Below are 27,188 nucleotides of genomic sequence, written 5' to 3'. Positions count from 1 at the left end.
GGCATGAGCTACTGCACCCAGCCTATGTGAATGTTCTTAATGCCACTGAATTGTATATTTAAAGGTAGTTCAAGTGGTAAAATTTATGTTGTATATATTTTACCACAATAGAAAATGTGTACAAGTTCGGATGAAATTATTAGATTTCTGACATTTGCTTCAACGTAATACAAGAGGATGGGGCAAATGAACAGGCGTGTGGAGGAATCAAGACTGACCATCATCATGTCTTTAATCCTCTCAAGCAAATAAGGAGAATCATTACACCATTCTCCCTAGTTTCTCATATATTTGACATTTTCCATAATAAAAACTTGTTTTTTCATGCGTACTGCTTTCAACTAGCATTGTCAGTTTTAGGGGTTCCATATAAATAACTGTACTCACTCATAAGGATATAATCTATGAGGAGGTTCATTGAAACACTGCATAGGAAAAAATGTGGAAATGACCTAATGATTATGAATAAGAGAATGAGTAAGCAATAGTGAATTGTGACATTATGAAACAGAATAAATGAAGAGAAACAGACTTACTTGTACAACATCAAAAAAAAACAAAAACAAAAAACTGCACGCCATCTACCTAATCCTTTATTTTTAAGTAGGAACAGAATCACCAAATATGTGGGGGAAAATAGCGACATGAAAGAGAGAGACCAAGATACACAGAAAAAAGTGAGCCAGAGGAAGCAAAGGCAAACCAGGACACTTCAAACAAAGAAGAGCTCTCATTAATGTGTTCAGAGAACTCTAAAAAGGCATAATATTTATTTAAAAGTGATACAAAAACAGATAATAGGAAAAGAAAGAGCTTTTATCTTTTAGAGATTAGACATAGGCTTGCCAAAAATTCAATAGAGGGGGCCTTGGGAAAAATGAGATGAGGAAATAGAACAGAGCATACAACAAAAAGAGAATGAGATAGAAACAGAGAAAAGATAAGAAAAGTAGAGGATCATTCCAGAAGCTCTGACATCTGACCAGTAGGAGTCTCAAAGTAAAACCAGAGAAAAGGGCAGGAGGCAGAGGGAGGCAACGATCACAGAAATAATAGAATATTCCCCAAAGCTGAAGAAAGACACAGCTCTTCAGATTGAGTGGCCTACCAAGTGCACAGGACAATGATTAACACCTTCATTCATCTTCCAAAAATTTCCAAACACTGAGAATAAGAAAAACATATTGAAAGCTACCAGAGAGAAAAAACTACCAAGGGATAGGAGTTAGGTTAGTACCAGGCTTATCATTAGCACCACCGAATGCTGGAAATTACTTCCATGTGATCTCAGACCAGCTGCAGGAGCATCAGCTAGAGTCTTAGAAGAAATACAGAATCCCAGGCCCCACCCAAGACCCACCAGCCAGAATCTGCATTTTAACAAAATCTGCAGGTGATTCCTTGGCACACAGGTGAACATTATTTACATAGTCATAATCAAGTAATGGTTCTTTATTGAGTTTCAGGGTTTCAAATCAACCTATGAAAAAAGCATCGGAGTGTTGATTGTGGTGGCAGATGATAAAATACATGTTATTTTGACAAATATAAAAAGTAAAATTGTAGTTGACAGCAGGTGGGAGGTAGAAGGGGAAAGATAAAGTGGAAAGACCAGATGATGTGTCATTTACGGAAAAAGAAGTCAATATACTAATTATAAAAATAGTATTTAAAATTACAAATGTAACGAATAAAAACATAATTATTAAACATTGGGAGAGAAAAGTAAAAGGAGAAATTAAGTGAGCTATATCCTCATCTTTCACAGTAGGAAGTCAATAGATATTGCCTAAATTAAGTCAATAAATTGTGATATATCATATAGAGTTATGGAAGTAACCCCTAGAAGAATTAGAAGAGCCCCTAGAAGAGAAACAGAAACAGTGAAAAGGGGATATTTTTCTCATGATACTTGTGATTCTTTTTTAAAGCTGAGAGTTAGGCTCATTTTCAGGTCCCAGTGAAATGGTCCTGTGCATAGATTTAGAATAACATAAACAAACTCCAAAATTTTATTGGCTTATTGTATTAAAACTTAACTTCCTAACAGTGGTAATCCAATGCAGGTCATTTCTGGTTGGAACACAGTTTTCCTCCAAGTGGTTGATTCAGGGATCCAGAATACTTCCTTCTGGAGATTCTGATATCTTTTGGGTCTCGGAGTCCTCCGCATTTATAGTGAAAGAGAACATGGAAAAAGCAAACTCATTGGTTAGATGAGCCAGCTCAGAAATGACATCCTCACTTCCACTTTTATTTCTTTGAATAGAACTAACCATGGTCCCAGCTAGACGCAAGGAGAGTTTATAAATGTAGTTCCAATGCTGTATTGTGAAGGGTGAGCTTCAATTTTTGGTGGGCAGGAACTCAATTCTGCCACACTCTGTATCCAAATAGCCATATATAAATGGCAGGTCCTCCTTGCCCTCTCCTCAGAAAGGGCATGTGTATGCTGAACATTGGAAATTCAAGTGTTCTTTAGGTAGAAAAGAAGGTGGGCGAATCAGATTTGCTTTGTGTTGTTTGCATATTTTGAATTACTTTCCCTTGCTTTGACATTATTTTTCTAAGCATCTTTTTGTAATTGTTTTCTTTTGTTTAGTAGATCTTTCTTCTATAATCAGATGTCATGTCCTCTTTGTAAATGAATCCATTGGGATTATGGTGGGACAGTGGAAGGAGGTGCAGAAAGAGACCCAGCAACAAGCTCTCTAGTGCTCCGTTAACACATGCATGAGTTTGAACAAGCCATGCAATCTCTCCAGTCCTTGGTTTTCTTCTCTGTAAAATATAGAACTTGTTGGGCTTTGCCAACGCTTTCAGTTCTATATTTCTGTTACTTTATAATCATATCCATCAGTGAACTGATAGTATTGAATTTCTGGAGCGCAGATGTGAATGACCACAGCCTGGACTAGAAGTTCCAACAAAAGTATAACAACTCTTAAAGTCCTTTTAACCACTCCCACCCCTGCAATTTGTGAACAGAGACATCACTCTTGAATAGCAAGGCTTAAAGTAAACAGAAGTTGAGTACCAGCATGGCAGCAAGAAACCTGAAATGTGGTGAGAAAATTCCTTCAGCAGCTGAACAGAAAGGTTTTGCAGGGATTCAGCTCATCAGCCCTTCCTCAAAGCCCTTCCTCAGCAAGACAGGAAGGTAAATTTTCTCAGGCACTTTACGGTTCATAAAGCAACAACCACTCCCATAAAGTAGGCAGAATGAGTCATTATTTTTATTATGTATTTGGTTTTTTTAATAGGCTCATGGTTCAAACATCATAATGTACAAAAAGGAATATGCTTAAAAGCCTCTATCCCAGTCCCCAATCTACTGTTCTCATTCCTTCCCTGCCTCCAAAAGAAATAGCCACTGTTATTAATTTCTTACTTATCATTTCAGAGATTTTAATACATATATATCCTGTCCCCTCCATCATACATACACAGCAATATTTATTACACGATGATCTGAGCTTTAATGGATCAGGGCAGTTCTTTCTATATCTGTTATACAGATCACCTTCTTTGTGTATCATAGGATTCTATTCAAGGACACAACATAATTTATTTTACCAATTGCCTAATGATGGGCATTTTAGTTGTTTTTGGTCTTTTGTGAATACCAACTGTGCATTAGTCATTTAAATAGCCTTGTACTTAAGTTATTTCACACAATTATGTATGAAGTATGAGTATATACATAAATTCCTCTGTGTGGTAATTTTGATGGATACTTTCAAATTACCCTTCATGGACCAATTTTATAGATGGAAGAAAGGTTGTAAGAATTAATGATTGCAAACCAAGGGCTGCAAACAGCTTGCCTACTTAGATGTGTGATTTTCCTGAGTTGGATGTGGATGGGTATGAGTAACACAAGGTCAAAGAGGTTTGGTATTGTACGCTGAAGCAGGCTGCTCTGAGGTGGGCAAGCAGAGCCACTCAACAACTCACCAAAGCACACACTGAAATAATGAGGCTTGGTTGCAGCATGCTGGGAAGTCACAGCAGCAGATGTGAGCCTAGTGCTATCAATGCATGAGCAGGCACTTTGTGAGCCAGAAGCCCAGAGTGTGGGGACGGGCTTGGCAGGAGGCTCCAGAGATAGCAGTTAACACACACAGATGTCACAGGGCGATATTTGTGCCAGGTGGTCGGGAAGCGACCTCCCATGGCAGTCAGGTTCCTGACACCCACACTTGGACTCATTGGGTCTTAGAATTGGGCCAGTGACAGGACAGTGGCCGACTTGTGGCCCACCTACATGTCTTTTAAGCTTCAGTTAAGGTTGGTTTTGTTAAAGTGAGGCAGTGTCACTTGTATATTTTAATTAATGGAATGTATACATATACAGTTTATTTTGTATAGCAGCATAGATTTACAGAAAAATTTAATGGAAAGTACAGAGTACTCATATTCCCCCTTCCCCCCTCTGCTACACACACACAACCTCCCCAGCTATCAACATCTCTTACCAGAGTGGTACATTTGTTACAATTGATGAACCTATTGATAAACCATTATCACCTGAAGTCCATAGTTTACATTAGGGTTCACTCTTTGTGTTGTGCAATCTATGGGTTGACAAGTATATTTTTAAATTCTTGTTCTTAGAGCTACATTAGCTTATTTAGTTCTTGCAGTATGAGCCAGATTGAGAAGAGAAAACTGAAGCACAGTAAGGTTAAGTGACTTGCCCAAGGTCACATAGCTAGTGAGTGCTGGAACTGAGATTGGAACCTCAGTCTGAAGTCTGACTCAGTGTACATTCTTAACCACTATGCTTTCCTGCCTTTTACTCCATTCCCCAGTTCCTAGGGTTCTCTTTCCCCTTCCAACTCCTCCTCCAAGTGAGAGAAAAGAGTTCTCTCTGTTTTTACTTTCCCTGGCTTCACCTGAGCCTCATTGCCTGTCTAAGAAATCTTTGGGCAACTTCTCCTACTGATTTACCTACAGAGGCCATGAGTGCTGAAGGGCAGGGGCAGTGGGTGAGCTGTGGTCATGCAACTGAGGATTGTCTGTGGGACACATAAGGCAAAAGGGAGGACAAGGCTGGAGTGCTGGAGAGGGGAAGGAGCAGGTGCAATGACAGTGAGGGGCCCATTGAGACCTGAAATTAGAGGACAGGGGTAAGGAATGAGGGATGGAAGAATAATGGAGCCAGGCCCCTTGGGAGACTGAGGACCAGGCAGTGTAGGACTTGGTTCATAATGTCCTATTATTTAAGAGAGAAAATTCTGATAATTGAAAGGTCTTTTCTTTGTTGAACAGGGTGATGAAGGAGGGTGATGGTACGCACTTTTGGAAGAGCTGACACAGCCAAATTATTCTGCAAAAGAAAAGAAAGAGTTTAGGAGGCTTAGAAGGAAGGACTAGAACTGTCCTGTCTGTCATGGTAGCCACTAGCCATGTGTAACTGTCAAACTCGAAGTGGGGCTAGTCCAAATTGATATGTGCTCTAGTGTAAGATACACTATGGATTTTGATGACTTTGTAGGAAGAAAAGAATGTAGACTTTCTCAATAATAATTTTTATATTGATCATATGTTGAAATAATATTTTGAATATATTAGATAAAATATTAAAATTTTCTTTTTTAAAAAATTTTAATGTGCATACTAGAAAATTTTGAATTACATATGTGACTCACATTACATTTTTTTCTGGACTGTGATGATCCAGAAGGGAGAGACATGAACCATTAAGACTCACGACTATGTAGGATAGAGGGGCAACCCTATGGCTGGTGACTGAGAAGAAAGACTTTGGAAAATTTAACCAATACAGACTTTTTTTGGAGGATAAGTGGTGTGGTATGTGATATAATCTCCCACCTCAGTCTTCCCTATGAAATCTTCAGTAAGATCAACACTACTTTAAAAAAATTATATTTTAGATGTAGGGAGTACATGTGTATGTTGTTACATGGGTATACTGCATACTGGTGGGGACTGGGCTTCTGGTGTATCCATTACACAAATAGTGAACATTGTACCAGATAGGTAAGGTTTTCAACCGTCACCTTTACCACCCTGTCCTCTTTTGGAGTCCCTCGTATCTATAGTTTCCATCTTCATATCCGTGTGTACCCATTGTTTAGCTTCCACATGTAAGTGAGAACATGAGGTGTTTGGTTTTCTGTTTCTGAGTTAGTTCACTTAGAATAATGACGATAGCTCTATCCATGTTGCTACAAAGAATGTGATTTCATTCTTTTTTATGGCTGCATAGTATTCCACAGTGTTGCGTGTGTGTGTGTGTGTGTGTGTGTGTGTGTATATATATACACACACACAACTTTTTTCTTAATCCAGTCAACCATTGATAGACACTTGGGTTGATTCCATGACTTCGCTATTGTGAATAGTGCTGCAATGAACATATAAGTGCATGTGTCTTTTTAATATGATAATGATTTCTTTTTCTTTGAGTAGATTTCCAATAATGGGATTGCTGGGTCAAATGGTAGTTCTATTTTTAGTTCTTTGAGAACTCTCCATACTGTTTTCCATATAGATTGAATTAATTTACATTCCTACCAACAGTGTATAAGTGTTTGCTTTTCTCCACATCCACACCTACATGTGTTGTTTTTTGACTTAATGATAGCCATTCTGATTGGTATAAGATGATGATTAACGATGTGAGCATTTTTTTCATGTGTTTCTTGGCCACTTGTACTTCTTTTGAGAAATGTCTGCTCGTGTCATTTGCACAGTTTTTAATTGAGTTGTTTGTTTTTTTCTTGTTGAGTTGTTTGAGTTCCTTGTGGATTCTGGATATTAGTCCTTTGTCAGAGGCATAATTTGGAAATATTTTCTCCTATTCTATAGGTGGTCTGTTTAATCTGAAGATGAACATTATTTTTAATAAAGCAAATTAAAAAGAATTTTCTCTGGAAGCTCATGTCTTCCCTTGAGGTGACTGAAAGGTTGTGGATCTTCAAAACCACATTTGGATTTTATTGATCTTCCCTTATTGGGAGCCAAAATGAAATTAGTGAACTAGAAGAGTATAAATGCAGATACCATATCTCTTTACATTCTGATCAACATGGGCAATGAACTACTATGGGTTTCCAGATTATTGACTTGTCATTTTTAAGAAAAAATAGTTTTTGCCTTTCCCCACATTATATTTCTTTTCCTGTTCACTTTTTGCTAACATGACTGAACTTAGAGAATTGATTGCCTTGGGAGGCTTTGAATCATTATGGGATTTCTGGCTCATCTAATTCAAATTTAAGGCATCTCCATTGTTGCTACCTAATAGTTGCTTAGTGGATTTTGTTCTTTGGGAGTTGTGAAGCTGAATTGTCAGGAAGTGAGCCTTCCTGAATGTGGCTGCTTTTAATCATTTAGTGTAGCCCTAGCATAGCAGATTTGAGGCATAACCAAAAATATGTTTGAGGATTATGACCAGCATAGTCTTTGCTGCTTTCCTGACCTATGAATACAAAGAAGCTCAGGAACAAGAATTCAATTTGAAGCTTCATAATTAGGATTGCAGCTGATATTCTGGTATAAATTTGGAGAAGGAAGATGCTAGAAGAAGCTACAGAAAACTTGAGGCAATAGAGACAGGCAAGTTAACTGACTTTTTAATGAGCCAAATAATCTGTAAACATAACAATAGCAGTAAATTTGAAGTGATGTGGTCTCAAAAAAAAAGACTACATTTTAACGAATTACTGTTCCATTCGTTCTTTGCCTGATATCACTGTTTTCATCTCCTTTGGCAGTGTGAATTAATGAGCCTCTGAAAACTAACATAGCTTAACTGATTTTAGAGACTTACTATCCTTAATACTGTAGTGTTGTGTGTGTGTGTGTGTGTGTGTGAAAATGGTCCAGATTGATTGTACCTGGTGATTTAATACCCTCCCCCCTACTTAGTGTAGTGTAGCAATAGAGATAACAATAGAAAGGAAGTTGTGTAGGAGCGTAAAAAAGGGATTGTAACAGAATAAAAATACCAAGTTTGTGTAACCTTCAATAAATTATGAATTATGTAGGTATTTTTGATTTTATACCAAGGCATTTCACAAAAATTCAGATAGACTTTTAATTGACTTTAATTTCCAGAGACTGTCTCTTGAGTTTTCTGTAAAATTTGCAAGATCTCCCCTCTGAGTTTCAGTGATTGCCTTAAGCTTATTTCATGTATTTTATTGGAATCAGAATGATAAATGAATGATTGGATTGTTAAAGTGCTAGACAATAAGAAAGTCTGCATAAATTCAAAATTTTCTCTTTAATCAAAGGCTGGGCTGTGATCAGAGCTTTGTGGTTGGCACTACTGAATTAATCCAAGTGGATGAATTAATTTTCCTGCCTGGTTAGTGTTAGCAAAAATTATACAGATTGCAAGGTGGGATAAAAGTAATGAACCTGATTTTGTAGTCATCACACAATAATATAAATATATTCACCCAATTGGCTTCTGTCCTTTTATTTTCTCTGTGAGGATGAAGGCTTATATTAAAGACGTGGCCACTAGCCAAAGCAATTTTTAAAGCCATCTTTTGGAATTAACTTCAGAGCTTATGCCAGAGTCTTTTTAATAATCTTGGTTTGATGCACATCTTCATCTTTTAGGGATATACTTGATATTTGGAGAACATCAAAAAGCATTCACAGCCAAATCTTCTAAATAAGGTGCATGATAAACCTGGATGATACCCTTTAAGGTAAAAAATCAGATATAACAAAAAATGATTATAGAATATTGAAAGTGATTTGCTGGTAGTTTCAAAGCCCATAAATTAACTTCGAAATCACTTCCAATATAGGAGTGGCCAAACTGTCTTGAGCAAACACAGTGCCCTTGGAACTTGTAAGTATAGAGTAAGTATAGAGTCAGCCAAGGTGACTATTCTAAAAGGGATTACACCAATTTAGATGTTTGTTTAAAAAAATCAATTGTGTCACTTTATGGGCTCAGTGTAATGTAATAGGAAGAGCACAAACAGTGAGAGCCAGGCAGATCTACCTCCTCCACCCCTTTCAGCTCTAAGTGACCTTGGACAAGTTATTTAAGCTGCCTGAGCTTCTGCTTCATAATCAGAAAATGCAGATAATAATTCCCACTGGGACTGTTGTGAGGGCTAGAAATACAGTATGTAAAATACCACATATATTGGCCTATGCATAGTTCAGTATTTGTGATATGTTGTTTGATTAATTGATCTATACCCAGCTTCATTTCAAAATAGATCAAAAGTAGCTTAACTGCTTGTTTTCCAACCCTACATAGCCTTATTTAGGAAATAATAATATTAATAAATGTACCATGTGCTCAAGTCATTTATATTAACATTTTTTTCACAATTTTTTTAAATGTCAACTTTTAGATTCAGGGGGTACATGTACAGATTTGTTATCTGGGTATACTGCATGATGCTAAGGTTTGGGATGTGACTGATACTATCACTCAAAACTGAGCATAGTACCCAGTAATTTTTCAACCCACACCCTCCTCTGTCCTTCCCCACTCTAGTAGTCCCCACTGTCTATTGTTACCATCTTTATGTCCGTGAGTACCCAATGTTTAGCCCCACTTGTAAGTGAGAACATGTAGTGTTTGGTTTTCTGTTCCTGCATTACTTTGCTTAGGACAATGGCCTCCAGCTGCATGCATGTTGCTACAAAGGACATTATTTCATTCTTTTTCATGGCTGCATAGTATTCCATGGTGTATGGCGTATATGTCCCACATTTTCTTTATCCAGCCCACCATTGATGAGCACCTAGGTTGGTTCCATGTCTGTGCTATTGTGAATAGTGCTGTGATGAACATACAAGTACATGTGCCTTTTTGGTAGAACAACATTCTACCGAGAACAATTGACTTTTGGATATATACCCAGCAGTGGGATTGCTGGGTCGAATTGTAGTTCTCTAAGAAATCTCCAAACTGCTTTCCACAGTGGCTAAACTAATTTACATTCCACCCAACAGTGCATAGATGTTCCCTTTTCTCCACAGCCTCACTGGCATCTGTTGTTGTTTGAGTTTTTGTAACAGCCATTCTGATTGGGTGAAGTGCTACTTCATTGTGGGTTTGACTTGCAATTCTCTGATGATTAGTGATATTGAACATTTTTTCATATGTTTCTTGGCCACTTGTATGTCTTCTTTTGAGAAGTGTTTGTTCATGTCTTTTCCTCGTTTTAATGGGGTTATTTGGTTTTTGCTTGTTCAACTGTTTAACTTCCTTATAGATTCTGGATTTTAGACCTTTATCAGATGTATAGTTTGCGAATATTTTCGCTCTTTCTATAGGTTATCTGTTAGTTTCTTTCGCTGTGCAGAAGCTCTTTAATTTAATTATGTTCCATTTGTCAATCTTTGTTTTTGTTGCTATTGCTTTTGAGGACTTCATCATAAATTCTTTCCCAAGGCTGATGTGGTTGGTGTCCCCAAGACCAAATGATGTTTTCTAGGTTTTCTCCTAGAAGTCTTATAGATTGGTATTTTACATTTATCTTCAATCCACCTTAATTTTTTGCATGGTGGAAAATAGTGGTCCGGTTTCATTCTTCTGCATATCACTAGGCAGCTATCCTAGCACCATTTATTGAACAAGGAGTCCTTTCCCCGTTGCTTATTTTTCTTGACTTCAACTGAAGATCAGATGGCTGTAGGTGTGTAGCTTTCTTTCCCAATTCTCTATTCTGTTCCATTCATCTATGTGTCTGTTTTTGTACAAGTACCATGATGTTTTGGTCCCTGTGGCCTTATAGTATAGTTTGAAGTCTGGTAATGTGATACCTCTGGCTTTGCTCTTTTTGCTTAGGATTGCTATTCAGGCTCGTTTGTGGTTCCATATAAATTTTAGAATAGTTTTCTCTAGTTCTGTGAAAAATGGCATGGGTAGTTTGATAGGAATAACATTGAATCTGTAAATTGCTTTGAGTAGTATGGCCATTTCAATGATATTGATTCTTTCAATCCATTTTACCCTTTGTTTGTGTCATCTATGATTTCTTTTAGCAGTGTCTTATAGTTCTCCTTGTAGAGATTTTTCTTCTCTTTGCTTAGATGTATTCCTAGATTTTTGGGGGGTGGGGGGCATAGGTATTTGAAACGGAATTGAGTTATTGATTTGGCTCTCAGGTTGAACATTATTGGTGCATAGACGTGCTACTGATTTTTGTACATTGATGTCATGTCCTGAAAGTTTGCTGAAGTTATTTATCAGTTCTAGGAGCCTTTTGGCATAGTCTTTAGGGTTTTTTAGATATAGAATCACATTGTCAGGGAAAAGAGATAGTTTTGACTTCTTCTTTCCCTATTTTGATGCCTTTAATTCGTTTCTCTTGCCTGATTGCTCTGGTTAGGACCTCCAATACTATGCTGAATAGGTGGTGATGGTGGGCATCCTTGCCTTGTTCCAGTTCTCAAAGGTAATGCTTCCAGTTTTTGCCCATTTAGTATGATGTTGGCTGTGGTTTTGTCATAGATGGCTCTTATTATTTTGAGGTATGTTCCTTTGATGCCTACTTTCTTAAGGGCTTTTTATCATGAAGGGATGTTGGATTTCATCAAAAGCTTTTTCCATGTCTGTTGAGATGATCATATAATTTTGGTTTTCAATTCTGTTTATGTGGTGAACCACATTTATTGATTTGCATATGTTGAACCAACCTTGCATCCCAGCAATGAAGCCTACTTGATCAAGGATCACTTTTTGATGTGCTGTTGGATTCAGTTTGCTGGTATTTTGTTGAGGATTTTTGTGTCTATGTTTGTCAAGGATATTGGTCTCTAGTTTTCTTTTTCCACTGTGTCTTTTCCAGGTTTTTGGTATCAGGATAATGGCTGGCTTTGTGGAATGAGTTAGGGAGTCCCTCCTCCATAATTTTTGTAATAGTTTCAGTAGAATTGGTACCAGCTCTTTGCATATCTGGTAGAATTCAGCTGTGAATCCATCTGTTACAGGGTGTTTTTTTTTCAGTTGGTAGGTTTTTGGTTTTTTTTGTATTACTGATTCAGTTTTGGAACTTGATATTGGTTTGTTCAAGGTTTCAATTTCTTTCTAATTCAATTTTTGGAGAGTGTGTGTTTCCAGGAATTTATCCATTTCCTCTAGATTTTCTAGTTTGTGTGTATAGAGGTGTTCATAATAGTCTCTGAGTATCTTTTGTATTTCTGTGTGATTGGTTATAATGTCACTTTTGTCATTTCTGATTGTATTTATTTGGATCTTCTCTCTTTTTTTCTTTGTTTACCTAGGTAGCAGTCTATTAATCTTGTTTATCCTTTCAAATAACCAACTTTTGGCTTCACTGATTATTTGTATAGATTTTTGGGTCTCAATTTTCTTCATTCTTGCTCTGATTTTAGTTACTTCTTCTTTTCTGCTAGCTTTGGGGTTAGTTTGTTCTTGTTTTTCTAGTTCCTCTAGGTGTGATGTTAGATTGTTAATTTGAGAACTTTCTAAGTTTTTGAGGTAGGCATTTAGCACTATAAACTCTCCTTTTAACAATGCTTTTGCTGCATCCCAGAGATTTTGGTATCTTGTGTCTCTCTTTTCATTTATTTCAGAGAATGTTTTGATTTCTGAGTTAATATCATCATTTACCCAAAAGTCATTTAGGAGCAAGTTGCTTAATTTCCGTGTAATTGTGTGGTTTTGAGAGATCTTCTTGGTATTGATTTCTATTTTATTCCATTGTGATCCAAGAATATGGCTGGTATGATTTTAATTTTGATATTTTTGAATTCATGGAGACTTGCTTTATGGCCAAGCATGTGTTTGATCTTGGAGTATGTTCCATGTGCATGCAGTTGTGAAGAATGTATAGTCTGTGGTTAATGGGTGAAGTATTCCGTAGATGTCTTTTAGGTCCAATTGGTCAAATGTAGAATTTAAGTCCAGAATTTCTTTGTTAGTTTTTTGCTTTGATGACCTAACACTGTTAGTGGGGTGTTGAAGTCCCCTACTACTATTGTATGGCTAAGTCTTTTCACAGGTCTTGAAGAAGTTGTTTTATGAATCTGGGTGCTCTAATGTTGGGGGTGTGTGTGTGTGTGTGTGTGTGTATATATATATATGATAGCTAAGCTTTCTTGTTGAATTGAACCCTTTATCATTATGTAATGCTCTTCTTTGTTCTCTATCACTGACGTACACAAACTTCTCTCTGTGTTAAGATGGTATGATGCCCTTTGCTCTTTTTTACATTGCATTTGCGTTATGTCTGACCCTTCTTCTAACACTACTTCTGAATATGCTAAAAGGGACAGTTTATTGGAAATGCTCATCAATGATTGCTTAAGGAAAGAGCAACTAAAGTAATTTACAGCCTCCCCTTCTATCAATCCCAAATCAACATGAGCCTCTGCTACACATTATGAGATACCTGGATTCAACTGCTGAATCATGAACTATTCTATTTCTAAATGGTGCACTGAAGTGGAATTCCCTCTTTTTGTTCACCTTTTCCACCCAAGCTGTGGAACATTCTAGAACCATAGACCAGAAAGCCATCTGTGCTTCACCACTGGTAACGTGGAGACCCTCATCCTGTAGCCAGGATGCCACAGCACCCCTTCTTCATGTTTTGCAGGTGTCCCTGAGGAGGGCACTATTCTGCATGTGTCTTCCGGGTCATCCAACTTTTTTTGTAGAGGAAGAGAGATTTTCTTCCATCAGCTGCTCTTCCTCTATTTGCCTCTGTCTTCCTCCAGAGGCACATGGGTCATCATCAAGAACGTTTATTAGATGATGTCACTTCTTTCCTAAGCTTGCTTAGGATGCTCACTAGCTCATGAAATCCAGAACCCATAAGAACAGCAGCACTTAATATGAGTCACAAGGTGTTACAATTGTTGTCATTGTTTTAACTCTGGGCTGCTTTTGTATCTTGAGTATATTTCTATTTTGCACTTATCACCAGGTATGATAACTATCAGAGCTGTCTGCCCTAAACCATAGTTTAGAAACTTTTACATCCCCTTTGCCTTGCACAGTGACTCGTACATGTCTGATAAATGCCCATTGGATTAACACACTCAGATGCAGGAGAATGTTGAATCATTTGCATTCTTTAGGCACTTAAAGCATTAGAAGAAGTTGAAGGAGTTTGCATGAGTGAATAAGGGCAGCAAAGATTTAAGATAGAAAGAAGAAATGAGTTCTTCTCCAAAGGCTGATCATGCCAATGTCTAGAAGTCTATAAGGCCCCAACTATTGGGTGGGAGGGGTGGGGGATAAAGATTTTTCCTTTTTCAGTTACTAAAAATTCCTTGACCACCTTCTGTATACCCTCTGTGCTTGGCATCAGAAAATCAAAGATACATGACAAAACATCTTTTTCTTAAGGACTTGATACTTACAAAGAATTACCACTCAGAATGATAGAAGCCATGATAAATTTTATATATATACACACATACATATATATATATAAAATTTATATATATGTGTGTGTGTGTATATATATATATAAAATGGTGTGAGTATGTGTGAGAGGGAGAGAGAAAGGGAAAGGGAGAGAGAGAAAAAGCACAGCGGGCACAAAGGGAGGCTTAGTCGGGCCTTATCAATCACCTGCTTAAACTCCCCAGTAGCATGCCACCACACTTGAAATAAAATCCACATCCTTTACCATGATGTACCAGACCCTGCCCAACTCAGCCCCTTTCCATCTCTTTGTCCTCATCGCCCATCACACTGTCCCTTACTCACGCCACACCTGCCTACAAACATTATTTCTGTCCTTGAACACAGCTGATCCTTTCTCACCTCAAAGCCCTTGCCCTCAGATCTTCACAAGGCCACCTCTTTCTTGATTATTCAGACCTCAACTCAAATATCTCATTCTTTGAATAATATCTACATAATGTCCTCTCCTCAGTCATTTTCTATGGCGTTACTCTGTTTTGTATTAGCTTCATAAAATGTTTCCCTATGAAGTTATCTTGTTTACTTACTTACATAATTATTGTCTGCCCTTTTTTCCCTCTGCCCCCCCACCCAGTGCACTAGAATGGGGACTTCCTGAAAGCAGGGAAGCCTCCTCTGGCTTGCTGACTGTTCTGCCCCAGTGGCTCGAATGTGCCTGGAGGCTGGCACCTAATTGACATTCATCAAGTATGAAAATGGCCTGGGGAAGACAAGAAAGATTCACCAAAGAAAAGTTATAGGTTAAAATATGCCATGAATAGGGAGGGCAGTTAGGGCCAACACCAGGACTTTGGCTGTTAGAATGCAGGGTGTGGGATGAAGTGTGGAGATGGACTAAAGAGGTGAAGCATCCCAAGGTCTTTGTTGGCCAGGAATAGGACTCAAGAGCCCAGACCCCAGAGCTAGAGTGCAAAGACCAAATGTCAGGGGGCCTCCCTTACCAGATGTGTGACCTGGGACAATCACCTAACCTTTCTAATCACTTGTTTCTTCATTTTCAGAAGAGCTGATAATGGCAGTACTCTTCATTAGCTAGTGTGAAGGTTAAATGCGTCATGTGGAAAATGCCTAGTAGTACCTGGGACATAGTTAGCTAAGCATTTATACTATGCCCTAGAAGGGAATCACTGAAGAGTTTGAGGAGTAGGGTTATGGGATTCAGATTTGTATTTTATAAAGATCATCAGGCTGGCAGTGGGGAGGATGGACTGGAGGGGGCTGATAAATCAGAGTCAAGGAAACAACCAGGTAAAGACAGACCAAGACAAAGCAGTGGCAGCAAGACTGATCCAAGAGTTATTAAGACAGTGGACTCTGGCATCAGTTTGAGGAGGGAGATAAGGGAAGGAGATGATTCAGTGGGTGGCTGGTGGTGCCATTTGCCCATATGGGAAATACAGGAGGGAACCCAGTTTGAGAGCCAGGGTGGGTAGGGAGGGTGAGGAGGTGTGATTTCTTCAGCTGTGGCTGGCTGAGTTGTGTTATGGGAACTCCAGGTGGAGCTTCCCAGAGAGAAAACCCCCACATCTTTCTGATCACAATATAACCCTAATATGATTAGCATTGTACTTATCAGTACCTAATAAATATTAGCGCTTAATATTTGGTGTTTAAAATTTTTGCTTTTGAAGAAAATACTGTGAGAAACATTTTTGTCCACATTCAAGTTTTTTCTTTTAGACTTCTATATGTAGAATTACTGGGGCAAAAGGTATGTTACCTTTTGAAGAATTTAATTCATCTTGCCAAATTGCTTTTCAAAAATTTTGTACCAGTAATATACTCCCACAATAACCTAGGATTTTTAAAAAGCAGCTTAAATGTTTTTTATAAATACCACTCCCAAAGTTGCCAGCGTATGGAGAACAGTCCTCTTGTGTGTAGGGATAAACCTAAGCATCAACTTCGGCTCCTTCGTTAAAAGTTGACAAATGCCTTTTTGTCCTAGGGGAACCCCCAAAGTCAATGTCTGTTATTCATTAACATGTTGCAATACCACAACCCAAATCATATTCTTGGAAACATGATGGTGTGTAAAATACAAACACTGTATGTGTAAATACTCCCGTGAGGTCTGTGGATGGGGGTATAAGGAGAAGGTACTTAGTGAACAAAAAGATCTATTGTACCAAAACTACATTAACACTATCTTCCACCACCCCCTGCCCCACCAGAGAACTTCCTTTACCACAGTTTAGTGTATATACACGCAAGGAAGTTCCATTTCCTTTGAATCAATACATGGGTTATAAGAGGGCACCATTCACCGATTTTAACCCAGAATAAGCTAAAATTTCTTTTTAATACATATGTCAATAGATTTTCATCAAGCTAAAGAACAGCCATTTTCCCTGAAGGCAGCATTTTGGTCAGTTCCACATATGGTTATCATGAATTGTTGGTCATTCAGGTACTTTCTGTGGTTTTTGTTACTGTTTTTCTTACGCTGACCACATACAACTGTGACACCTCTGGGTAACAGAACCCAAGAAAGTCTGTGATATGTTTGCTATCCCTTTCTGTGAATGCTCACTTTGTGTTTATTAGAATTAGATTTGTACCTTACGAAACCAATGTAGATTTAATGAAGATTTATCTGTTGTCTTTTTGAGAAAGTCCTTATGAAGGAAACTTGGGTATGCTGTTCTTGTCCATGTGTTGTATTGAGTTGAATATTTGTTTTGTGTTTCTTATAATCCACTGGAGGCCCGTAGCAGCAACACTTGCTGCTTCTGTTTAGAGCAGGGGTCCTCAACCACTGGGCCATGGACCAGTATTGGAGCATGAACTCTATTGTGAACTGCACATGCAAAGGATCTAGGTCATGCACTCTTATGAAAATCTAACTAATGCCTCATGATCTGAGGTGGAACAGCTTCTAATCATTCCCCACCCCACCCTGCTGCTGGTTTACAGCCTTAACCATCCATCAAGGTTTGAAGGGAGATTCATTCTTCCTTTTGGAGACTTTCTTATACTTAGTCCACAGTCGCTGTTCTCAGGAGTTAATGGGAGGAGCCCAAAATTTTTCAAAAGAGGTTGGGTCTAATTTGTATCAAGTGGGACTTATGTCAAGTAGGGAAGCAATAAAGATTGTTCATCTCTTGTAAACCGTGATTCTTTTTTCTTCTAGCGAGAATCAGTCAGGGGTGGATCCATCAAAGAATGGGGAAGACATGATACTTCTGCTTGAATGTGGACTTGGTAGCTCCAAAATGATATTTGCTATTGGGATGGTCATCAATGCTTGAAGGAAATTGCTGTGGTTGTGATGGGGAGTTGAGTAGAATATAATGCATCTCACTACTAGAGAGTCAATCAGATGTCCCTGGTCCTCCTGGGGTTGTCTGCTATTATATTTAAGAGTTCAGTTCCCATCCATTGTGTCCATTTGTAAGAGAGGCTCTCCAAAAGAACATAATAGCAAGTTTACACATACTGTTGAGCCTATTTACCATAGGGATCTCAAAATCATAGGGGTCCTGCCTGTTTTGTTGTGGTTGTTTACATTCTTTGTGTCTATTTCTATATACTGCACAGATTATACCATAAAGCTATTTTGTGATAAGAAGAATTGAGAGAGACTGAAACCAAATCTTTCTGTCGAGCTACAAGTTTCTCTGAAAATAGAAAGAGACCTACCCATATTTTTAAAAAATTACACCTGTTAGCCAGTTCTAGCTATAATGGCAACTCATAAAATCTTAGAATTTTAGATTCAGGTTACATGGGGAAAGTGAATATAGTCCTCCCTTGGTATCCATGGGGGTTGGTTTCAGGACCCCAGTGGATATAAAAATCCATTATAAAATGGTATAGTATTTGCATATGATCTATGCACATCCTCCCATATACTGTAAATCTTCTCTAGATTTCTCATAATACCTAATACAATATAAATGCTATATAAATTGTTGTTATGCTTTATTTTTACTTGCATTATTTTTTATTGTTGTATTGTGTTGGATTTTTTTCCCTAATATTGTCTTCCGTCGTTGGTTGTATCCTGGATGCTGAGTGCGCAATAGGGAAGCCTAACTATTAGAAACCAGCTGCTATGTAACATTGGCCTCTAGGAAAAAGTGTCTCCTGGTCAAACAAGTTAGGGAAACCCTGTATCCTGTATCTTCCTCCTTCTGGATATTAACAATGAAAAGTCAACTGTAACTCAGCATTTTCCAAACTTACTTGACCACGGAGTCTTTTTTACCCTATGTAATAGCTGTTAACATCCTGCATGTAGGAAATGAGTCCAGTCACACCGTGGAGGTCCAGAAAATTAAGCCACTTGCCTGAGGTCACAAAGTCAGTAATGACAGAACCGGGGCGGGACCCCACTGCTGGCTGATTGCCTCTCTCAGAATGGCTTCAAAAGGTGTTCAAGATTATGTTTCTTTGAAATTGATTTAAAGAGTGATTTCTAAAGTTGTAGGATCCTAGTTTACTTTGGAGAGATTTATCTGTTAGCAGATGGAAAATGTGTCAGTTGGCCCATTCAATTTAGTAGTACTCTTTATTCAGATGCATCAGAAATGGGACCTGAATCGTATGCGTGGTGGAGAACAAAACGTTCCTGAGGCGCTCAATGTGAGGGGTGGGAACGGAGAAAGCCAATAAGCAATTAAACAAGTAGATATGTAATTACAAATTATGATGCGTGCTATGTATGTGCTGTCAGATTGAACTTAAATTTGCAGTCTTTTTTTAATTGACCCAGAACTAAAAGGAATCAATAGCAGTTGTTTTTATGGTTATCTGAACACTCAGCTCATAACGACTGTTTGCACCACGTGACAGCCTCTCCCCTTCTTGTTTTTCCAGCCCAGTGGAGCAAAATGAGAGCGCAGTGAGCCGGGTCCAGCTTCTCTCCTAGCCGTTCCGACTCCCACCATGAACCACTTGGAGGGGTCTGCGGAGGTGGAGGTGACCGACGAGGCGGCAGGTGGGGAGGTGAACGAGTCGGTGGAGGCCGACCTGGAGCACCCCGAGGTGGAAGAGGAACAGCAGCAGCCGCCGCAGCAGCAGCACTATGTGGGCCGCCACCAGCGCGGGCGAGCCCTCGAGGACCTCCGCGCCCAGCTCGGCCAGGAGGAAGAGGAGCGCGGGGAATGCCTGGCGCGCTCAGCCAGCACGGAGAGCGGCTTCCACAACCACACGGACACCGCCGAGGGCGACGTGATCGCCGCGGCCCGCGACGGCTACGATGCGGAGCGCGCGCAGGACCCCGAGGACGAGAGCGCCTACGCTGTGCAGTACCGGCCCGAGGCCGAGGAGTACACGGAGCAGGCAGAGGCCGAGCACGCCGAGGCCACGCACCGCCGCGCGCTGCCCAACCACCTGCACTTCCACTCGCTGGAGCACGAGGAGGCCATGAATGCGGCCTACTCAGGCTACGTCTACACGCACCGGCTCTTCCACCGCGGCGAGGACGAGCCCTACGCCGAGCCCTATGCCGACTACGGCGGCCTCCAGGAGCACGTGTACGAGGAGATAGGGGACGCGCCCGAGCTGGACGCACGCGACGGCCTGCGGCTCTACGAGCAGGAGCGCGACGAGGCGGCCGCGTACCGCCAGGAGGCCCTGGGCGCGCGGCTGCACCATTACGACGAGCGCTCAGACGGCGAGTCCGACAGCCCCGAGAAGGAGGCCGAGTTCGCGCCCTACCCGCGCATGGACAGCTACGAGCAGGAGGAGGACATCGACCAGATAGTGGCCGAGGTGAAGCAGAGCATGAGCTCGCAGAGCCTCGACAAGGCAGCCGAGGACATGCCTGAGGCCGAGCAGGACCTGGAGCGTCCCCCTACCCCGGCCGGGGGTCGCCCCGACAGCCCCGGGCTGCAGGCGCCGGCGGGGCAGCAGCGGGCGGTGGGCCCCGCGGGCGGCGGCGAGGCGGGGCAGCGGTACAGCAAGGAGAAGCGCGATGCCATCTCGCTGGCCATCAAGGACATCAAGGAGGCCATCGAGGAGGTGAAAACCAGGACCATCCGTTCGCCTTACACGCCCGACGAGCCCAAAGAGCCCATCTGGGTCATGCGCCAGGACATTAGCCCCACCAGGGACTGTGACGACCAGAGGCCGATGGACGGAGATGTAAGTAGGTGCGGGTTTGGGCTTCCTCGGCCCCACGCGGCGGGAGGGAAGATGGCGCCCCATAGCCTTGTGTGCCCTTGGGTAGTGACTTTACGGGAAATGGTCTGTGGGGACGCTAAGAACTTTTCCACCGTAAGCCTCAGAAACAGCTTGCACCTAAACTCTCAAACGCCAGCGGGAGAGAATTAAGGTGTTGAATGCAGTCATCAGATTCTTAGCAGGATGGCTTCAAATCAGTGCTTCCCACACTGCCTGGAGGCCTTGTGAGAAATGCATCATTGGGTACATCGCCCTCCACCCCCCCAGTTTCTGATTCAGAAAGTATGGAGTGGGGCCCGAGAATTTGTATATCTAATGCCAAATAAAAAACAAGCCATGCTTGAGGAAGGAGAGACTTCACTGGAAAGGATTATTGCAAAGGGGAGAAAGATACTGTTTCGTTATAGGGAGGAAGGACTGTTGCCATAGGAGAACCTCTGATCTTAAGATCTTTAAGGGTCTCTAGAGTTAGGTACAAGGGGGAAGTTGTTTTATAGGGAGGAGTAGCCAAGTAGAGAGAATAGGGTATGTGAAAGTGGCATGAAAAGGGTGGGAGTTGAATGTGCTGTGGATCAGAGAATGTTTCCACCTGAGACCAGCGTTTTCTCAGGAGTGGTTGTATGCTGGCCAAAGTTCACCCACCTGGAGGAAGGAGAGACACTTAACCAAAGTTGGGTTAGCAAGCAGTTCAGCTGATCGTTTGTGAAGAAAGAATGGGAATGTGGAGGGTCTGCGTCTGGCCTTGTCATAGGAAAACAAGAGGAGCATCCCTATCCCTGCTCTGTGTCAGAAAAGAAGGAGTTTCCCAGAACACAAAAGGTTGGGGGTATTTCTTCATTTTGTTTCTCTGGTTCTCAGGTAAAGTTCAACATTGTCACTAACAAGTTCTCATGCGATGCTGCTGGTCCCAGGACGACAATTTGAGAACTGCCTTATATCAATCCCTTGAAGATTTGGGATGGGTAGTGTGCCCTCTTTGGAGGATAGCCTTCCTAGCCTTTTTCCGCCAGGGGTTTCTGCAGTTTTGTTTATTTGTTTTGTTTTGTTTTGTGACGGAGTCTTGCTCTGTCACCCAGGCTGGAGTGCAGTTATGCAATCTCTGCTCACCGTAACCTCCGCCTCCCAGGTTCAAGCAATTCTACCTCAGTCTCCCGAGTAGCTGGGATTACAGGCAAGTGTCCACCACGTCCAGCTGATTTTTGTAATTTTTAGTAGAGATGGGGTTTCATAACGTTGGCCAGGCTGGTCTCGAACCGCTGGCCTCAAGTGAGCCACTCATCTCGGCCTCCCCAAGTGCTGGGATTACAGATGTGAGCCATAGCACCTGGCCGGTTTCTGCAATTTTTTTTGTTTTGGTTTGGTTTTTTGAGACAGAATTTCACTCTTTTTGCCCAGGCTGGAGTGCAATGGTGTGATCTCGGCTCACTGCAACCTCCGCCTCCCAGGTTCAAGTGATTTTCCTGCCTCAGTCTCCTGAGTAGCTGGGATGACAGGTGCATCCACTATGCCCAACTAATTTTGTATTTTTAGTAGGGATGGGGTTTCACCATGTTGGCCAGGCTGGGCTTGAACTCCTAACCTCAGGTGATCTGCCTGCCTTGGCTTCCCAAAGTGCTGGGATTACCGGTGTGAAACACCACGCCCAGGCTCTGCAGTTTTTTCACCCACCCTATGCCTCATTGTGGTAGGTGCCTAATTTTTCACATCTGGTGGTATCAGGGCATCCTTCCCACTTCACAAAAGATATGTATTCTATTTTAAAGCAAATTGTGTTTTATTGTGAAGAGCTACACAAAGTAATTGATGCCACTGTTGACATTTTCCATTTTTGAAATACCTAAGAAATGTGATAACATGGCAAGCTTAGGTGTCACAATCTGTTCAGAATGTATCAGGAAGACTAACCTTTGCTCTGACTCGTTTGCTATAAAGATTCTCTCTGCTTCTACTCTCCCTTTCCATACTCTTGAATAATATTTAAGCCTTTCATTTAAAAATGGATCTTGGAGTAAGATAAGGGTCAAGAGCTTATATTCAATTTCATTTAATTCTGCATTTTATGATTGCACCAGGCCGTTTCTCAATATATATCTTTGGAGTGAGAAACCATTATTGTAAGATATTTGTTCATTTTACTTACACATAAAGAGCTACGCAGGTCAGAGCGGTAGCATTCACCTCCTCTTTAAGGAATAGTCAGCATTTTCTGTTAGCGGATTAGGAAAGGTTGGAAACCAGTAGGGAAGGGAACTTCATTCTCCCCAGCAAGGGGACAGCATTGGGTCAGTGAGCTCAGACATGTCCTGTCTTTGTTTTCTAGGCTTCTGATTTAGTGAAAAATAAGTGCACTCACGTGTAGAATTCTCCTTGACCTCCAGCTGTCTCCAGATTCCTCCCAGCTAGGAGGGATTGCAGCAAGCATTTTGCAAATGAGGTGGAAATAGAGCAGGTTTTCAAAAGTAGGGAGTTGGCAAAAGGCTGGCTTCTGTATCCTTTTAGAAACCTGGAAAGCCACCAGAGGAAAAAGCTGCAGGCACAGTTGGTCCAGATGCTGGCCTCTTCCTTCAGCTTTCTCCAGTGCGCCAGCTCCTTGAAATGACCTGCTTAACCAATTGCCCCTGCAGCCTCACAGTGAGCCCACAGTACAGCCTATGGTAGGGTTAGAGGCTGGCTTTTATTCATTTGAACTAGGAGAACAACTTAATTCTCTTGCATGCTGTTTCATTCAAAAGGTGAAATTAATTATAGAACATTGTATGATGCTTTAGGAACCCACCATGTCAGAAAATCAGCTTGATGCTAAGAAATCAATATGGATCACTGGGTTATGAATAGTTAATATAAAGTGAAACTGAAAACCTGTGCTTTAAAGTATTCCAGCAGTCATTTTTAAGCTATTTGTGGGTTGTATTTCATCTGTCATGCCATATTTATAGGAAAGACCTTCCTTTGCTGCCTCTTTAATGGTCTAATGAGAATATAATGATATTATATTCTGTTGATTTCCATCTCAGCATCAAAAAATATTTACTGAACACTCGTTCTCCATGTATGCTGTTATAGAAAATGGAAAGGTGTTTTAAAACCATGTGATCTGAAGTCTGTCTGGGTGGTACTTATTAGAAATGCAAGTTACTGCCCTTCGTTTCCAAACCAGAATACCTGATGTGGGTCTCAGTGATCTGGTTGTTTCGTTTTATTTTATTTTGTTTTGTAAACTTTCCCTGAGATTCGTAAGCATGTGAAAGATTGAGAACTACTGATTTAAAGGAAAAAATGTATTATCTGGGCACTTTCCCCATGTAAGTGCTGTGGATATAAGATTTAACTAAATCTTTTATTAGCACAGATAAAGTTTTAACAAAAAGAGGTATCTCACTGTGATTATGGTCAGCAGACCTGGAGAAATGGCATTCTTACAAAAGCAGAATTTTGAGTATTTGCATTCTCAAAATGGCAAGATCACAAACTATAATGAAGCAAATAAAAGGAGACAAAAAAACCTGTATTGCCACTTGTCAGCCACCGTTGCTAATTGCTAAATCTGCTTTTAACACTCCTTTTAATTCCCCCAGAACTTAAGCGCTTTTTTCTTGGAGCAAACTGGCATTTGTTTGCTGGTGAGTTGTATATAGAGAGAAAATGGGATTGCTAATCCATAAGAGTTTACTGAACACTCTCTCAGCACTGAGAGAAAATAACTGTGTTCTAAACATTTGAAAAAAATACTTATGTGATTTTCTTCTAGTAAGGAGTTTCACTTTTCTAAATATATGCCTGAGAAGTATCTCCCAATCCCCTTCTTGAAAAATATTGATAATGAAGACCTGTCCTTTTTCTTTTCTTTTCTTTTTCCTATTTATTTATTTATTTATTTATTATACTTTAAGTTTTAGGGTACATGTGCACAACGTGCAGGTTTGTTACATATGTATACATGTGCCATGCTGGTGCGCTGCACCCACTAACTCGTCATCTAGCATTAGGTATATCTCCCAATGCTATCCCTCCCCCCTCCCCTCACCCCACCACAGTCCCCAGAGTGTGATATTCCCCTTCCTGTGTCCATGTGATCTCATTGTTCAATTCCCACCTATGAGAATATGCGGTGTTTGGTTTTTTGTTCTTGCGATAGTTTACTGAGAATGATGATTTCCAATTTCATCCATGTCCCTACAAAGAACATGAACTCATCATTTTTTATGGCTGCATAGTATTCCATGGTGTATATGTGCCACATTTTCTTAATCCAGTCTATCATTGTTGGACATTTGGGTTGGTTCCAAGTCTTTGCTATTGTGAATAATGCCGCAATAAACATACGTGTGCATGTGTCTTTATAGCAGCATGATTTATAGTCCTTTGGGTATATACCCAGTAATGGGATGGCTGGGTCAAATGGTATTTCTAGTTCTAGATCCCTGAGGAATCGCCACACTGACTTCCACAATGGTTGAACTAGTTTACAGTCCCACCAACAGTGTAAAAGTGTTCCTATTTCTCCACATCCTCTCCAGCACCTGTTGTTTCCTGACTTTTTAATGATTGCCATTCTAACTGGTGTGAGATGGTATCTCATTGTGGTTTTGATTTGCATTTCTCTGATGGCCAGTGATGATGAGCATTTTTTCATGTGTTTTTTGGCTGCATAAATGTCTTCTTTTGAGAAGTGTCTGTTCATGTCCTTCGCCCACTTTTTGATGGGGTTGTTTGTTTTTTTTCTTGTAAATTTGTTTGAGTTCATTGTAGATTCTGGATATTAGCCCTTTGTCAGATGAGTAGGTTGCGAAAATTTTCTCCCATTTTGTAGGTTGCCTGTTCACTCTGATGGTAGTTTCTTTTGCTGTGCAGAAGCTCTTTAGTTTAATTAGATCCCATTTGTCCATTTTGGCTTATGTTGCCATTGCTTTTGGTGTTTTGGACATGAAGTCCTTGCCCATGCCTATGTCCTGAATGGTAATGCCTAGGTTTTCTTCTAGGGTTTTTATGGTTTTAGGTCTAACGTTTAAGTCTTTAATCCATCTTGAATTGATTTTTGTATAAGGTGTAAGGAAGGGATCCAGTTTCAGCTTTGTACATATGGCTAGCCAGTTTTCCCAGCACCATTTATTAAATAGGGAATCCTTTCCCCATTGCTTGTTTTTATCAGGTTTGTCAAAGATCAGACAGTTGTAGATATGCGGCGTTATTTCTGAGGGCTCTGTTCTGTTCCATTTCTCTATATCTCTGTTTTGGTACCAGTACCGTGCTGTTTTGGTTACTGTAGCCTTGTAGTATAGTTTGAAGTCAGGTAGTGTGATGCCTCCAGCTTTGTTCTTTTGGCTTAGGATTGCCTTGGCAATGCAGGCTCTTTTTTGGTTCCATATGAACTTTAAAGTAGTTTTTTCCAATTCTGTGAAGAAAGTCATTGGTAGCTTGATGGGGATGGCATTGAATCTGTAAATTACCTTGGGCAGTATGGCCATTTTCACGATATTGATTCTTCCTACCCATGAGCATGGAATGTTCTTCCATTTGTTTGTATCCTCTTTTATTTCCTTGAGCAGTGGTTTGTAGTTCTCCTTGAAGAGGTCCTTCACATCCCTTGTAAGTTGGATTCCTAGGTATAGTATTCTCTTTGAAGCAATTGTGAATGGGAGTTCACTCATGATTTGGCTCTCTGTTTGTCTGTTATTGGTGTATAAGAATGCTTGTGATTTCTGCACATTGATTTTGTATCCTGAGACTTTGCTGAAGTTGCTTATCAGCTTAAGGAGATTTGGGGCTGAGACAATGGGGTTTTCTAGATATACAATCATGTTGTCTGCAAACAGGGACAATTTGACTTCCTCTTTTCCTAATTGAATACCCTTTATTTCCTTCTCCTGCCTAATTGCCCTGGCCAGAACTTCCAACACTATGTTGAATAGGAGTGGTGAGAGAGGGCATCCCTGTCTTGTGCCAGTTTTCAAAGGGAATGCTTCCAGTTTTTGCCCATTCAGTATGATATTGGCTGTGGGTTTGTCATAGATAGCTCTTATTATTTTGAAATACGTCCCATCAATACCTAATTTATTGAGAGTTTTTAGCATGAAGGGTTGTTGAATTTTGTCAAAGGCCTTTTCTGCATCTATTGAGATAATCATGTGGTTTTTGTCTTTGACTCTGTTTATATGCTGGATTACATTTATTGATTTGCGTATATTGAACCAGCCTTGCATCCCAGGGGTGAAGCCCACTTGATCATGGTGGATAAGCTTTTTGATGTGCTGCTGGATTCGTTTTGCCAGTATTTTATGGAGGATTTTTGCATCAATGTTCATCAAGGATATTGGTCTAAAATTCTCTTTTTTGGTTGTGTCTCTGCCCAGCTTTGGTATCAGAATGATGCTGGCCTCATAAAATGAGTTAGGGAGGATTCCCTCTTTTTCTATTGATTGGAATAGTTTCAGAAGGAATGATACCAGTTCCTCCTTGTACCTCTGATAGAATTCGGCTGTGAATCCATCTGGTCCTGGACTCTTTTTGGTTGGTAAACTATTGATTATTGCCACAATTTCAGCTCCTGTTATTGGTCTATTCAGAGATTTAACGTCTTCCTGGTTTAGTCTTGGGAGAGTGTATGTGTCGAGGAATGTATCCATTTCTTCTAGATTTTCTAGTT

General features: G+C 40.4%; 1 protein-coding gene across 4 annotated transcripts in view; it reads left to right on the top strand.

The window, feature by feature from the left end:
* APBA1 (amyloid beta precursor protein binding family A member 1) overlaps positions 1 to 27,188 on the top strand; it is a 239,041-nt gene that overhangs the window by 136,122 nt on the left and 75,731 nt on the right. For all 4 annotated transcript variants that reach the window (XM_009456701.5, XM_001138890.7, XM_009456702.5 and 1 more), the window contains exon 2: positions 19,238 to 20,506. In XM_009456701.5, coding sequence (XP_009454976.1) covers positions 19,307 to 20,506 — 1,200 coding nt within the window. In that variant the 5' untranslated portion in view covers positions 19,238 to 19,306. The remainder of the gene's footprint in view (positions 1 to 19,237; positions 20,507 to 27,188) is intronic.

Source organism: Pan troglodytes, chromosome 11, assembly GCF_028858775.2.
Source record: "Pan troglodytes isolate AG18354 chromosome 11, NHGRI_mPanTro3-v2.0_pri, whole genome shotgun sequence".
Classification (NCBI taxonomy): domain Eukaryota; kingdom Metazoa; phylum Chordata; class Mammalia; order Primates; family Hominidae; genus Pan; species Pan troglodytes.
This window is presented reverse-complemented; position numbering and strand designations above follow the sequence as displayed.